At 52.8% G+C, this 13,318-nt stretch overlaps 7 protein-coding genes across 7 annotated transcripts; 3 read left to right on the forward strand and 4 right to left on the reverse strand.

Moving 5' to 3' along the window:
• Positions 1-726: 726 nt before the first annotated feature.
• On the reverse strand, positions 727-1,563 carry N7498_000712 (glutathione S-transferase family protein; the record flags this gene model as incomplete). The annotated part of the gene is made up of 3 exons (XM_058447775.1): positions 727-936; positions 1,002-1,343; positions 1,411-1,563. The coding sequence occupies 3 exons, from the start codon at positions 1,561-1,563 to the stop codon at positions 727-729; spliced, it is 705 nt and encodes a 234-aa protein (XP_058313186.1).
• Positions 1,564-2,293: 730 nt separating this feature from the next.
• N7498_000713 (SH3 domain protein) lies at positions 2,294-4,008 on the reverse strand (the record flags this gene model as incomplete). Its single annotated transcript, XM_058447776.1, has 3 exons — positions 2,294-3,716; positions 3,773-3,856; positions 3,914-4,008. The coding sequence occupies 3 exons, from the start codon at positions 4,006-4,008 to the stop codon at positions 2,294-2,296; spliced, it is 1,602 nt and encodes a 533-aa protein (XP_058313187.1).
• A 625-nt stretch (positions 4,009-4,633) lies between these two features.
• Positions 4,634-4,997, forward strand: N7498_000714 (uncharacterized protein; the record flags this gene model as incomplete). Its single annotated transcript, XM_058447777.1, has 2 exons — positions 4,634-4,872; positions 4,916-4,997. 2 exons carry the CDS (start codon positions 4,634-4,636, stop codon positions 4,995-4,997), a joined length of 321 nt encoding a protein of 106 aa, XP_058313188.1.
• A 378-nt stretch (positions 4,998-5,375) lies between these two features.
• On the forward strand, positions 5,376-5,900 carry N7498_000715 (putative stress response RCI peptide; the record flags this gene model as incomplete). Its single annotated transcript, XM_058447778.1, has 2 exons — positions 5,376-5,433; positions 5,518-5,900. 2 exons carry the CDS (start codon positions 5,376-5,378, stop codon positions 5,898-5,900), a joined length of 441 nt encoding a protein of 146 aa, XP_058313189.1.
• Positions 5,901-8,707: 2,807 nt separating this feature from the next.
• she9 (putative mitochondrion biogenesis protein (She9)) lies at positions 8,708-10,214 on the forward strand (the record flags this gene model as incomplete). The annotated part of the gene is made up of 2 exons (XM_058447779.1): positions 8,708-9,299; positions 9,355-10,214. The coding sequence occupies 2 exons, from the start codon at positions 8,708-8,710 to the stop codon at positions 10,212-10,214; spliced, it is 1,452 nt and encodes a 483-aa protein (XP_058313190.1).
• A 644-nt stretch (positions 10,215-10,858) lies between these two features.
• rip1 (ubiquinol--cytochrome-c reductase catalytic subunit RIP1) lies at positions 10,859-11,761 on the reverse strand (the record flags this gene model as incomplete). Its single annotated transcript, XM_058447780.1, has 3 exons — positions 10,859-11,191; positions 11,247-11,335; positions 11,470-11,761. 3 exons carry the CDS (start codon positions 11,759-11,761, stop codon positions 10,859-10,861), a joined length of 714 nt encoding a protein of 237 aa, XP_058313191.1.
• A 416-nt stretch (positions 11,762-12,177) lies between these two features.
• On the reverse strand, positions 12,178-12,903 carry N7498_000718 (histone-fold domain-containing protein; the record flags this gene model as incomplete). Its single annotated transcript, XM_058447781.1, has 4 exons — positions 12,178-12,506; positions 12,557-12,647; positions 12,710-12,795; positions 12,846-12,903. The coding sequence occupies 4 exons, from the start codon at positions 12,901-12,903 to the stop codon at positions 12,178-12,180; spliced, it is 564 nt and encodes a 187-aa protein (XP_058313192.1).
• Positions 12,904-13,318: the final 415 nt, after the last annotated feature.

Genomic DNA, 13,318 nt, shown 5'->3' on the forward strand with positions numbered 1-13,318 from the left:
ATCAGGTGGCCACGTGGTGCGGGTGCCTCTGCCGAGCAATTCCGACCGTGGTAGTCAGTGGGCAACTTACAGAGAAGCAAGTACACAGGAGAGGGGACAATGATGAGAAGTGATGGGGAGGAGGCGGAGGGGTCGTTGCCCAGGTGTTGCGATGGTGGGGGGTGCTGCACGTGATGCCGGACCACTATGGGTAGTAAACAATGCAGGCTGGCACTGTCTCGGCTGATTTTTTTTATACGTTATCGTGACTTGCGTGCTTTCTTAAATCGCTTAGATATCACCTTTTTCCCTCGAGGCGTCTATATGTGGTGCTGGTAGCCTAGAAATACTCAAATCTGGCCCACCACGACTCCGCAGAACCGTTGTTGGAGATCGCACCACCGGCATAGAATTAATGGGGCCTGCATGACATGTACGGCAGCCTACGGGGTTTGCTTTGAGGCTCCAGGGCTGTTTGGAATGCCCAAGTAGCTGGATGCCCAGGTACCTAAACTGACGCCAGCAGACTAAATTTGGATTCGGCCTTAACCATGGGACTGTCAGTCCGCCGACACGTCACTGCCCCTCCGGGCTTCTGTTAGGCCCACCAATTTGATGCCTGATCTTTGTTTATACCCTTTTTTATTCTTGCAATTGAGAAGTAAATTCAATTCAAAATACCCATATTCTCATTCAAATTGAGCATCTGATCCCGCAAACGACTCTGCCTGTTGAAAACGTAGTAACCTAAGGTTTAGGCGCCCACTTAGCCCTCATATGGTCCGCAACCGGCTTCTCATCCCAAATAAAGTTAACACTCTCATGATTGATAGTAGCCTCTGCCCAACGCTTGAATCTTGGAGCCTTCTCCAGCAGAGCAGGCAGCTTAGCGCTAACCAGACCGTGCTCGGGCTTGCTGAAGCCAAGGATACGCAGCAAGAAAGAGCCCGATTGGACCTGTTCCAGTCAATACAAAAACCCATATTAAAACAAAACATGAGAAAGGAAAACATGAGACATACCTCAGCCAAAGTCAACTTCTCACTACCCCCAAAGAAAGGACCCTTGCCCTCAATCTCCGCCAACAGAGGCTCGACCTCCTTCACGACAGCAGCGGCCAACGCCTCCGCGGCAGCATCGCGCTCCTCCTCCGAGGCCGATTTGACACTGGCGAAGAAGTGCGGGACGACCTTGCTGAAGAAGGCATCGACGAAGAATGCGAGTCGGGCTCTATACAGAGCGTTTTCAACGGGACCGGACGGCGGCAGGAGGTGGGATGGGTGGGCATCGGCAATGAATTGGGCGACGATGCCAGACTCGGTGATGATGTTTCCGTTATACGAGAGACTAGGGACCAAGCCGCGCTGTATGATGTAGGTGTTAGTGATGTGCTCGTAACCGGGGCTTGATACACTTGGCAATGCTACTTACCGGGTTGACTTCCAAGTACCAAGGCTCGCGGGGAGTTTTCAGGTCGATGGTGACTTCTTCATAGTTCAGGCCGGATTCCTTGAGCGCGATGTGGGCGCGGTGTGCCCATGGGCAGCCGCGGTTGGTGTAGAGGGTGATCTTGGGCTGGGACATGGTTGTTCTGGTCAGGGAGGGAATTCGAAAGGGATCAAACCAGAGAAGGGGGGGGAAAGGCGTCATTATCTATGCTAGCACGGAATGTGGGCGGAGGGGTGTGGATTAGTAAAATATATGGCGAAATCGTTTTCCGGGTTTCTGTACCACAGTAGCTTAAAGCCGAGCCGGGTAAGAACTACTGAGAAGGTGGGGAGCGAGCGAGCGGGCCGTGACGACCGGAAACTCTGCAAGCCAACTTTTCTGCAAAATAAGATTCGAGTCTAGTTATATACATACATTAATGCTTGCATTATATGTCCGATATCTTCAAACAGACCAATTCCCCTGAGGGGCGGAATCATCAGGACCGTGGAGAGCTCAACGGCCGGGTATACCGTGTACATAACAAAGACGGAACGAGGTCCAAGGCTAGCTTCGGATGACAATGGCTTGCTCGTCTGAACCCGTCGCGCCAGCGTCCAGTTTCACAGAAATGAAAAGGATGGAAGAAAAAAAAGGAATTTGACGAGAAGGTCGATCACCTTGTAATGGGGGTATATAGAATACAATAAAAAAAAGAACATATCAGGAGAACCTCAAAAAGGTTGCCGAGGAGCGGCCAGCCGAAGAGTAAAAAGAAAAAGCACAGGTTGAACTCCTCGCGAAACTGGCAAGACGAAAGAGAATGCTGCACAAGCTGTCGTCAGGGCGTCAATTCGCATGAAATAGGGGAATTTCTCCGTCGTGCTCAATTCTCATCTTCCTCTTGCACTCCACCGTCGATAATCTTCCGCCAATGCTGCGGAAGACAAATGCAGACCAGGGGGAATGCTTTTATCTCGCCCGAAGGCACGGGAGACGGGCTAGGTCTGTGCGAGCCGTTGGAGACACCACTATCGCGCTGCTCGCGATGGATGTCGTAGTCCTCAGCCCGTTCGTGAAGACGGACACCCGTCGCCCAGCCGTCATCCCAGATACCAATCACCTTTAGCATCTCACCGCGATCCAGCTCGAACTCGTCACCCGCTCGGGGAGAATAAGCCCAGAGAGCAGCCACCTTATCACCGGGGTGAATATCATCTTGGGAGTAGTAGTCGCGGAAATAGGACATCTGCTCCGATTGGCCACTGGTGAATCCTTCGGGGGAGGAATATTGATTTGCGGTACCGCCCGAGAGGGGTGAGCTGTCACTCTCCAGTCCAGCCAGAGCAGAGCCACTCGAAAGTGAGCCATGGCGCTTTCCGGTCACAGGAGGTATCCTTCTGGACATGGCTCCGGGGCTGGCACCCATTGCTTCTGAATCAGACGAGTCGCCAGCATACTTGGCCCCGCCAAACATCGCAGCTGAAGTTCGCGAGTAGGCCGGGGACGAGCTGGGCATCTCGCGCAGGGCAGACATTCGTGCGACGCGGCCACCGGGAACAATATTGAGATTATTAGTGGGTGTTGACGGGCTGTCCACCTGTTGCATAGGTGGAGAAGCCCCTTTCCGCTGCGGGTTCGGTTGGTTGAGTCCTGCATCGGCCTGGGACTGGCGGCGTCTGCGACCACAGAGGAAGAGTAGAACGGCCAGGGCAGCCAAGATGGCAGCTCCGACCACAGATCCGATTACAATACCTGCAATTGCACCCCCTGACAAGCCGTGATGACCGGCACCGGCGCCGGCGCCGGCTGCCGCGGTGGTGGTCACGATCGGCTGCAGAGTTACAGTGGAGGCGGGGATACTGACGCCGGTGCAGCGACTGGACGCGTTGGAGCTCATGCAGCAGGTGTCAGTCGAGTTGGGTGAGCTGGACGCACAGTAGGTGCAGAGACCGATTGTGTTTGATGAGAAGCCACAGTTGTTTGGCTCGTTGGCGGACCCATCGACACATCCCCCAGTCAGCGATCCCGTAGGGTTGGAGCAGATCGTGAAGTCGGACCTAATTTGGTCTATGTATTTCTTGTCGGTGCTGGGGCAAAGATTTTTGTTGATCATTATCTCCTGTTCACTGGTCGCGAAAAGCGCACACGTCTCTGCGCATAGGGGCTCCGAGTCATTGTCGGACAAATCGCACGAGACCTTGGAACTCTGAATGAGGCCATTGCAAATAACGCTAGTGGTGTATTGGGCATAGTAGTCGTTCAATGCGCTGGAATTGTAGCCCACGCATCCCAAAAGGTCGACATATCTAAGCGTCTGAGTCAGTTTGTCCACGCGTAACCTCCCATGACTGCGGCAACTTACTTGGCGGTGACATAGGTGTCCTGGACGTAGTGTTGGAGGGATTGGTCAAACGATGTGAGATTGGAAACGTTTTTCAGCCATGGACTGCCCGATTGTGTCAGTAATTTCACCCACGCCCGTCCTATGCCGAGTGCCACTCACAAGTCCCCGTATTGACTTGAATTGATTGATACTGAGGCGCTACTCCACGCGGGGCAGGCGCTGGAGCCCGACAGAGAAAGACACGCGTCGGACATCTCGAGATATCTCCGAGGAATGTTTGCCGCGGGATGCGTCGCAACTGAGATCAAGAAGCTTCGGGAATTACACGAAACGCATCACTGCGCAATTTCTCCAGCAGTTTTCAACGTCGAGAAGGTTGACCCCAGGTCAAACCAAAAGTGCCTCAGGCTTGTGTTGTGAAAAGAAAGTTGCAAAAGATAAGAAATGAGTGACTGGGGCGGACAAAGGCCGTGGACCCGCAAGGAAGGAAAGATCAAGGCCTCGGAGGCGCTCTCGAGGGAATCGAACGAGGGAATCGAAATCGAAGGAATGGGCAAGCGATGACCAATCGAGCAAAGAGGAGAAGAAGAGACGAGTCGATTTGAGAGATGAGAAAGGTGGTCTGGGCGCAAGTGCCTGGGACTTGGGATTTAGGGGGAAACGAACTGGACTGAAACGGGGGTCTTAGCGTACTAAGACGAACGCTGGAACTGCCGAAGGTTGGAGGGCTGGACGTTGGGGTTTCTGCGTAACGAGTTTTACCTTCTCAGGGTCGACAAAGGTACCATAATAGGGGGCGCAGGCCCATCGTATCGCTCGTCTACTCCGTACTGTTTACTGCATACCCTGCGTATCCTATTTTGGGCCGGAGCTTCCTAAATGGCAACGGCCAGCCAGGCCCCAATTGGACTTAAGTCGCGTAGCTCGGGGTGTGCCGTCCCTGTCCAGGCGGTCTATTCCCGACCTGTTCCTGGCGTGACTCTTCCTCCACTCATAGCGCGAGCTGCGGACCCCAGCACCGGCGATCGCTATCACCCGCCCGTTTCGCAAATTTTCTCGAGTCGTAATCTTCCGGCCTTGCATGATGCAAGTGTTGTGCGTACTGCGTACATGGTTCGGTATGTGAGCTATCCTCTGTGAGGGACTCCCCTAGGTGGACAGTGCAATAGATATCGAGGGTGGAGTGTACCAAACTGCTGTGAAGACCCCTGCTGGGAGTCCACCCCCGCTTGGTGCCGGCTAGAACCTTGGCACGTATAGTCGATCATCCCACGCAAGAACATGCAGTCCGCGGTACCTGTATGGAGTAGTCGGTGCCCAGTCTACATGCATGTTGATTATGTATTTCAATTATGCCGTCAGCTAGTTAGTTAGTTAGTTAGGCCGGAAGTATAGATGCCTCAGGTTCGCGGTTCGCGATCCACGGATCACAGGTCATGTGATCAACGTCATCTGATCCCAGGCTTCCATCGCGGGCATGGAATGTGAGACTCGTCCAAGGCATCTTCTGCACGTCAACATCCCGCCTGCGATAAGCTTTCACTTTGATCTCTGATTTTCGTCCTTGATCCAGTCCTCGCATCTCTGCAAGTGATAGAGCACACTCCCCCTCCCTGGAGCCATGTGTAGCTCCGATATCTTCTTGGCCGTGCTGGCCGTCTTCTTCCCGCCCATCGCCGGTAACCCTCACTCGCCGCTATCTGTTTACATACGATAGCATGACAATCCCAAGGGATCAAAACGCTAACCAATATTGCACGCAGTCTGGATCAAAGCGGGAATTTGCTCTGCCGACTCCATCATCAACATCGCCCTCTCGCTACTCGGCTACATCCCCGGCCTCATCCACGCATGGTACATCATCCTCAAATACCCGGACATGGACTATGACGATGTGGCCTACGAGCCTATCCCCGGTGGCTCCAGCCAGCGTCGCGACCTCGAGAACGGTCGCGTGACCTACTACTATGTCTCACGCCAGCCTCCCCAGAATCCCACCCAGCGCGGATACGGCACCGTCAATCAGCAACCATCTGCTCGGCCGGATGCATCCAGCCACCCGGAAGGTACTGGTGGCAGCAGCCACGCACCGCCAACTTACGCCGAGGCTGTGAAGGGTGACAACAAGGTGCAGACCCAAGATTGAGAAGAGATACGGTCTTCACTGTCTATTACTCGACCTTGTCTGCCCTGCTCATTTGCATGAGCCTACCGTATATGAATCCTGCACACAAGCCTCTTATGACGTTGACGAAGGAATGTTTTTTTGTTGTTTGACTCATTGTGTTATCAATACGCCTCTCCGTAGTTGGCTTCCTTTCTTTCAGGCTTTCGTCTTGTGCTTTGCGCCTTGAATATAGGAAATAGCTCTGATTTCGCGAGATTCACGCCTACTGCTTTCTAGAAGATGGTGCTTTAAACGTCTCACTGGGCTGGAGAGCGACTTGAATTCTTCAATCGAATAATACCAGTGGAATTTATAATTTATAGTCTATCGTTCCGCACGTAAAATGGACGGTAAGGCTTGATATTGAATCTACCGGTTAGAATTGAGATTCTATTAGAGTGCACATTACAGTACTTCCGGAAACTGGTGTCCCCACCTACACACTCTCTGTGTAGTAACTTGTCAGCGGGCGCTTACGCGATTGCACTTCAGATGATGATCGATAGGCCACAGAATCCACGAACTATGAGTTCAGACCGAACAATAAGTTTTTATAGTGAAGTAGAAGCGAATGCTTGAGATCATCGTTTATCTCAAGAAAAGGAATGGGAACACGCCATTTGACACCTTAGGCATGCATGATTGGTTGGACTTGGAGTGACACCTGCGCGACGCGCGACTGGTCGCTGTGCTGAATGTTGCCTCCGCAGATGTTCGCACATACTTGCATCAATACCCGACGAATCCCTCGGCAAGTATGCAGCTTCATCTTAAACCAGTCCCATGTCCGAAATACGCCATCGATGTCCAGCTGCATCTCCCTGAAAGCAGGTGAAATGAGCTTGAATACAAATGGATTCAGCGGATCTCGGCCATCGATCACGAAACCTGGCAAGACTCCGTACAAGTTTATTGAATACGTCGAAGACCTAGACAGATATTGTCCTGGAGGATATCATCCTTTAAATATCGGGGACTACTTAGACGACGGCCGATATCGACTGGTTGACAAGCTTGGATACGGAGGATACTCGACTATATGGCTAGCCCGTGACCTACGAAGGGCTAGATACGTGGCAGTGAAAGCCATTACCGCTGATGCTAGTCCTTCCACACCTGAGGCTAGTCTTATACACACTCTTGGGAGCTCACCGTCTAGACCGGGAAGAGAAATTATTCCGCCCTTGACCGATGAATTCTGGATTACAGGCCCGAATGGGAAGCATAGGTGTATCGTCACTCCGCCAGCACAGATGAGTTTGTTCGATGCTAGAGAGGCTTCGACATTCGGTCTTTTCCGGCCAAAGGTCGCGCAGTCAATTATCGCTCAGCTCATTCGTGGGGTGGCGTTCCTACACAGCGAAGACATTATACACGGCGGTATGTGATGTTTATAGTGAATTCAGCTGAATTGCCTAGCTGATCTCATTTCTTCTAAGACCTTCATTTAGGCAACATTCTGGTCCAGTTCCCTGAATCGATCGATCGTTATTCCGCGTCAGAACTATACGATAAATTTGGAGAGCCAGAGCCAGAGCCGGTTATTCGTCTTGATGGTATGCCACTGTCACATGGAATACCTACACATGTCTTCATTCCCGGTTGGTTTGGCGTTCGCAGCGATGATATTGCTTTTGGAGAGGAGAGGGTCGTCCTTAGCGATTTTGGAGAATCTTTCAATCCTAATAAGACGTCCAGGTTTTCTTCGAAAACTCTTCCTCTTATTCAGCCACCTGAGGCCCGGTTCTCTGATGAGCCACTTTCCTTTGCCTCGGACATTTGGACACTTGCCTGCACTATTTGGGAGATTTTTGGCCAGCGACCTTTGTTTGACGCTTTTCGCCCAGCTGCTGATCGAGTCACCGCGGAGCAGGTCGAAGTTCTTGGCATATTACCTCACGAGTGGTGGGAAAAGTGGGACAGAAGACTGGAATGGTTTAACGAAGAGGGAGAATTGGACTTGAAGCCAGAGACGTCTAGGGGCCACGATAGCGTGCGCAGGACCTGGGACCTGAGGTTTGACTATTGCATACAGGAGCCTCGAGCCGAGGCGGACCTGGAGATCGTGACGGAGGAAGAGAAGAGGGCGTTTGAGGCGATGCTCCTCCCGATGCTAAAGTTCCGGCCGAGAGAAAGGGCGACGGCACAACAGGCATTACATTCAGAATGGATGAAAGATTGGGGACAACCAGCACTTGAGGAGAGCTGGAGTGCTTTTCATTCTGTGGTAAAAGATAAGGGGAAATAAAGGACTTCAAAGCAAGCTCGAGCTGAGAATCTTGGATGAAATTGAAAATATGCCGACGGGGTTTTCTTATGACTGTATAGCAAGTTACAATAACTCTGCCTGGCCATTCGTCGCACCGTGTCGCTTCAAAAAATCGCGTAGAATGTTTACTGGTTGCCTTCCAAGCAGGATAGGTGTTTTACGTGTTTGCCCAGAATATCCATTTTGTTGCCATGGAAGTTATAAATGGTCCCGAGGTCCATTATATATCGAGGACTAAAGGGGTAAGACACTCAAGATACAACTTTATAAAGCCGTAAACCGCGTAGACGCTAGTTTGGGATTCATGCAAAGCTTAGAAATGAGCTACTGACTTATATAGAAAAATGCTTCTAAAAAAAGGCCGCCTTGTGTAGAGCAACTGAAGTAGAACACAACGTATACACATCTGATAAGCGGTAGACCGAACCCGCTCCGAGATAATCCTCTTCCGAGCCGGCATTCTCGCACCCAACCACCACCTGGGTACTCCCACCGGCTCTAGGCTCTCGACCCGGCCATGCAGTCCATGCAATTGTTGTTCCGGCAATCGCTTCGGTCCAGCATACAAATCACACGAACCACCTCCAGACCGGTGCGAGCTCCATTCCGCCCGACAACTGCGAGTGCCTCTCCCGTTCGGCCGTCGCGGACCTTCTCAGTCTGCCTACAATGCCAATTCCGCCGGCAACCCTACACATACCTGCCCGATGATAAAGACAAGGCTAGCAACGATGCAGAAAGACTGATCAAGGCTGTTCGGGAGGCACCAGAAGCGATCGTCATCCCGGAGGTGGATGCGGGGGCTGCTCGGGCTGGAGATACTACGGAGAAGGATGGGGTGAGCCGGGGGCCGCAACTGGATGCAAGCGAGAAGGCACCGCTGGACCAGGAAGAGCAGGCACGGAGAGAGGAGCAGAACGCCAATGCCGAGGGCGCACGGCGCGGAGGCCTACCGTCGTACCTGGAAAGCCGACGGTCTCAAATGTCGAAGCAATTCAGCACGATGATGGACAATTTGCAGTCCAACGTTTTTGTGGCTGGCCAACGTTTAAACGATCTTACGGGGTACTCTGGGATCGAGGCTCTGAAGAAAGACATTCACATCCAAGGTACGTCCGCCCTGCTAGTACACCCAGGCTTGATACTAATTTTCGACCTACCCAGAGGACCGACTCCGCATAGCTCGCGCACACGTACGCCAAGCCAAGGAAGATTACACATCCGCGATCAACCGTCGCTCGACGTCACAGCGCGAAGTAAACGAGCTCCTGCAGCGCAAGCACGCCTGGTCTCCAGCCGACCTGGAGCGGTTTACGCTACTCTACCGTAACGACCATACCAATGAGGTCGCCGAGGTAGAGACTCAGGAGGCATTGTCCCGGGCTGAACGTGAGGCTGAGGAAGCGGCTGCGTCGCTGAGCAAGAGCATTCTCTCGCGCTACCATGAAGAGCAGGTGTGGTCGGACAAGATCCGCCGCATGTCGACTTGGGGTACCTGGGGCCTGATGGGCGTGAACGTCCTCCTCTTCCTGGTCTTCCAGATTGCTGTTGAGCCCTGGCGCCGGCGCCGGCTGGTCAAGGGATTCGAGGATAAGGTCGTTGAGGCTTTGGAGAAGGAGAAGACTTTGAACCAAGTTGCTCTCCAGGGCAATGTTCCTGCAGCCGTCTTGGCCCCGATTCTTCCCGAGGTCATTGATTCGACGCTTGAGACTTCTTCCACTGAATCTGCTGGTGGTGTTGGTGTCCCTGCTACAGTCCCTGCTGTAGTCCCTGTTGCAGAGGAGAGTGTTACTTCACCTTCAGCCACCACTAGCGCCAGTGTCTCCCCATCTCTCTATTCCCGCCTATCTGACATCTCCACTTCACCACTGTCTCTCGAATACTGGCGGCAGGTCTCCGAGGAGCTCCTCAGCCTGCGCAGTGTTACTATTTCTCAACACGATCTCACTGTGGTTGCCGTTCAGAGCGCTGCAGCCGGCGCGGCCATTATGGGTCTCTTGATTGCTTTGGTAAAGCCTCGGTAAAGAGCCCTGGCTTGGTTATTTACAGAAGAGCGTGTTCATATTTTCCTCCTTCTGGTCCCTTAGCATTGCCAGATTTGTCTCATACATTCGTCCTTGGGGACCACATCTGTACAGATGAATAGACATAGTTGGGTTTCGGACCCTTGTACCAATATATTGAAAGTTTTCTACAAAACTCGTACATAAAGGGATGCATAGAGGCCGAGTATGCCCGTATCAAAGTGACCTACGTAGACTTGAGTTTCGATCTTTTAGGAAAGACGCAATGTATAACAAAGGAAATTTCATGACTAGGCAATACACTGGCAATATAGAACACAAGTATGTACTCAAGGAGACGCTGTGCAGGTTGAACAGTCAAACCAAGAACCAGAAGAGACTGAACATCCATCGAGCAGCGACTCGAGACCGAGGACACAAAAAGGGGTAAAAAAAGAGGCTCATTTTTTGTCCATATTAAAACACGGTCTCTTAATCTTGGCAAGACACACAGCCGCTCTGTCTAAAACGGAAAAAGATCACACAAACACATACACGGACACGTCCCCCTCAACCCTCTTCACCCTCGGTCTAAACGAAACAAAGCCCTGCGCACGGCAGGACCAACCCGGTCGAAAAGTGTATGGGATATTTTGAGGGATCGCTTAACCGATGACGAGGACCTCCTCCTCGGGGAACTGGTACGCGGGAACCTCGAGGTTCAGAGGAGCAGGACCCTTGCGGATACGGCCGGAGATATCGTAGTGAGAACCGTGGCAAGGGCAGAACCAGCCGCCGTAGTCACCGGCCTCGCCGATGGGCACACAACCCAGATGGGTGCAGACACCCAGCATGACCAGCCACTCGGGCTTCTGAACACGCTCATCGTCGGACTGGGGGTCACGCAGGCTCTCCCACTTTGTGTCACGGGCCTCGTTGATCTCATCCTGGGTACGGTGACGGATGAAGACGGGCTTGCCACGCCACTTGATGATGACCTGTTTGGGGATGTGTTAGGGTATTTCGGGGAGAAACGAGGGCGAGTTCACGTACGTTCTTGCCCTCAGGGATGGCACCGAGAGCAATCTCAACCTTGGCCTGGGCCAGGACATCGGCGGAGGCGGACATGTTGACCAGGAAGTCTGTAGGGGAAATCACACGGTCAGTCTCGGTAATCCTTGTCGCGTGCTATTATTATCGGGATCCATCCAATTCCACCGGATATTTCCCCCATATCATCTCAAAAGGACAAAGGGACCAAAAAGAGAGAACGTACCCTGGACAGTAGCCTTGGCACCGACGGCGGTAGCCAGACCCATGGTGCCGGCCATGAAGTAAGAGAAGACCTGGTTGGACCGAGGGGACTTGCTGGACTGGTATTTGCTGAAGTTGGGGATCTTCAAGGTCGAGCCACGCTCGTTGGCAGTGGCGAAGGGGCTCTCGAAGGAAGCCTTAGCATCGGCGACTCCCCTCGTCTGCTGGCAGGAGGTGACGGCGGCGCGGGCGGTAGGCAGCTGCTGGCGGGCGCAAGTGCGCAGCAAAGTGCTGGAAGCGGCGGAGAGCGACATGGTGAGGCGATTGACCACACGGACGGGGTTGTTGACCGCAATTGCGTGGGGAAGGAGGGAGTGAGGGAGGGAGGTGGATGAAGTCGGAAGTCGAAGTCGGAGCCAGAGCTTTCGCTAGCGATCGGAATCACGGGGCCTGTCATTGGCTGAGCGGGTCCCGGGCGGTATAACTTGATCTTCATTTATCAACTCGTGTCTCTTCTATTGTTATTTTCTCATGCGTTGTCATTCCGTTCGATTCAATTGGCCTCTATTTTAATTTGTGACACTAAATGTCATTGGTATCGTAAGTTGGACTGTGTCCCCTCCCCCGTGCCCGATGCGGACTATAAACCACCGGGCCAAGAAGCAACCCCGGAATCCCATGAAACTCCAAATGCAAAATGAAAAACGAAGAACAGTCATGACTCCCACACCTAATCCTGCATTTCAACATCCGGGTCGTGGCGGACCGAGGGCTCGATCGTCCGGTCTGTGATCAGCGCACTCACGGGCACCACGGGTGTGCGAGGAACCGATGGTGACGATGTCGTTGGCTCTTCCGCCCGGGGAATCGTTTCAGCTGGAGCACCGTTCGTATTGCCAGCAGGTACACCATTTCCATTCAGTGTGCGCTGACCCTTTTCCATCTCGGCCGACTTGGCTGCGTCCTTTGCCTTCTTCTCTTTGAATTGTTTATATGTCGTAGTCTTGGGGATCACATCGGAGAGGAACTCGAGATTATCAATGTGCGAAACCGCCGTAGCTGTTGCACGTTAGCATGTCGCTCTTGTCGTGTTGCTGGTCACTACCCACCCAGATCCTTGTATTGGACGGTCTTTCGCGGCTTGCGCTCTGATTTGACCACGTTATACGCTTGTTCGGCGAGGTTCTGAATGAACATTTCCTGAGAAAGGTGTCAGTAAGTGTCCGAGAGACATAGGGTTCGTGGCTGAGGGGGTTGCGCACGGTAGCCATAGCAATGACAAACGTCGAATTGTTGGAGCATTGTACGATATCTTCGTCGAGTTGAATGATCTTCTTGATTCGAGAAACTAGGAGCCTGTTAGTCTCTCGTCTCGTCTCTTTGGGATCCTATACGCACTGGGAAGGGCGCTCTGGCCGGTGATCTCATCGGGCTCGCCCGTGTTCTTCGACGCCATGGTGGGATGTTTGTAAATTGTCCGTGGAGTTGAAGATGACTAGAAGGGACAATGGTCCTCTTTCGCAGTGGCGGGCGTGTATATTTGCAGCAGAAGGGAGTGCGAGTGTGGCGTGTAAAGTGCAGAGGGCAAGACCACGCGCGTGCGCCGCGTTCCAAGGTTATCTCAGCAGCTCCGTTATCGATACTTGGCGCGGACTCGTCGTAACCTCGACCTCCATTCCCATCGAAATTGCTCGACTACGCCCAAGTGTGTTCTGCGAGCTAGGGATCTATTTGAGCGCTGAATTGAGTGCAGTCAAGGCTTTCCGGTCTGAGCTGTATATTCTCCAGCAGCGCTTCTGCGACCTTCCTGTCGCGGTGGAATAGCCTCGTCATAGCTCGAATCCGACTATGCTGGTTCCACCGCACCGGTC

This window comes from Penicillium cinerascens (assembly GCF_028974065.1).
Source record: "Penicillium cinerascens strain IBT 15544 chromosome Unknown contig_16_segment0_segment0, whole genome shotgun sequence".
Taxonomy (NCBI): Eukaryota; Fungi; Ascomycota; class Eurotiomycetes; order Eurotiales; family Aspergillaceae; genus Penicillium; species Penicillium cinerascens.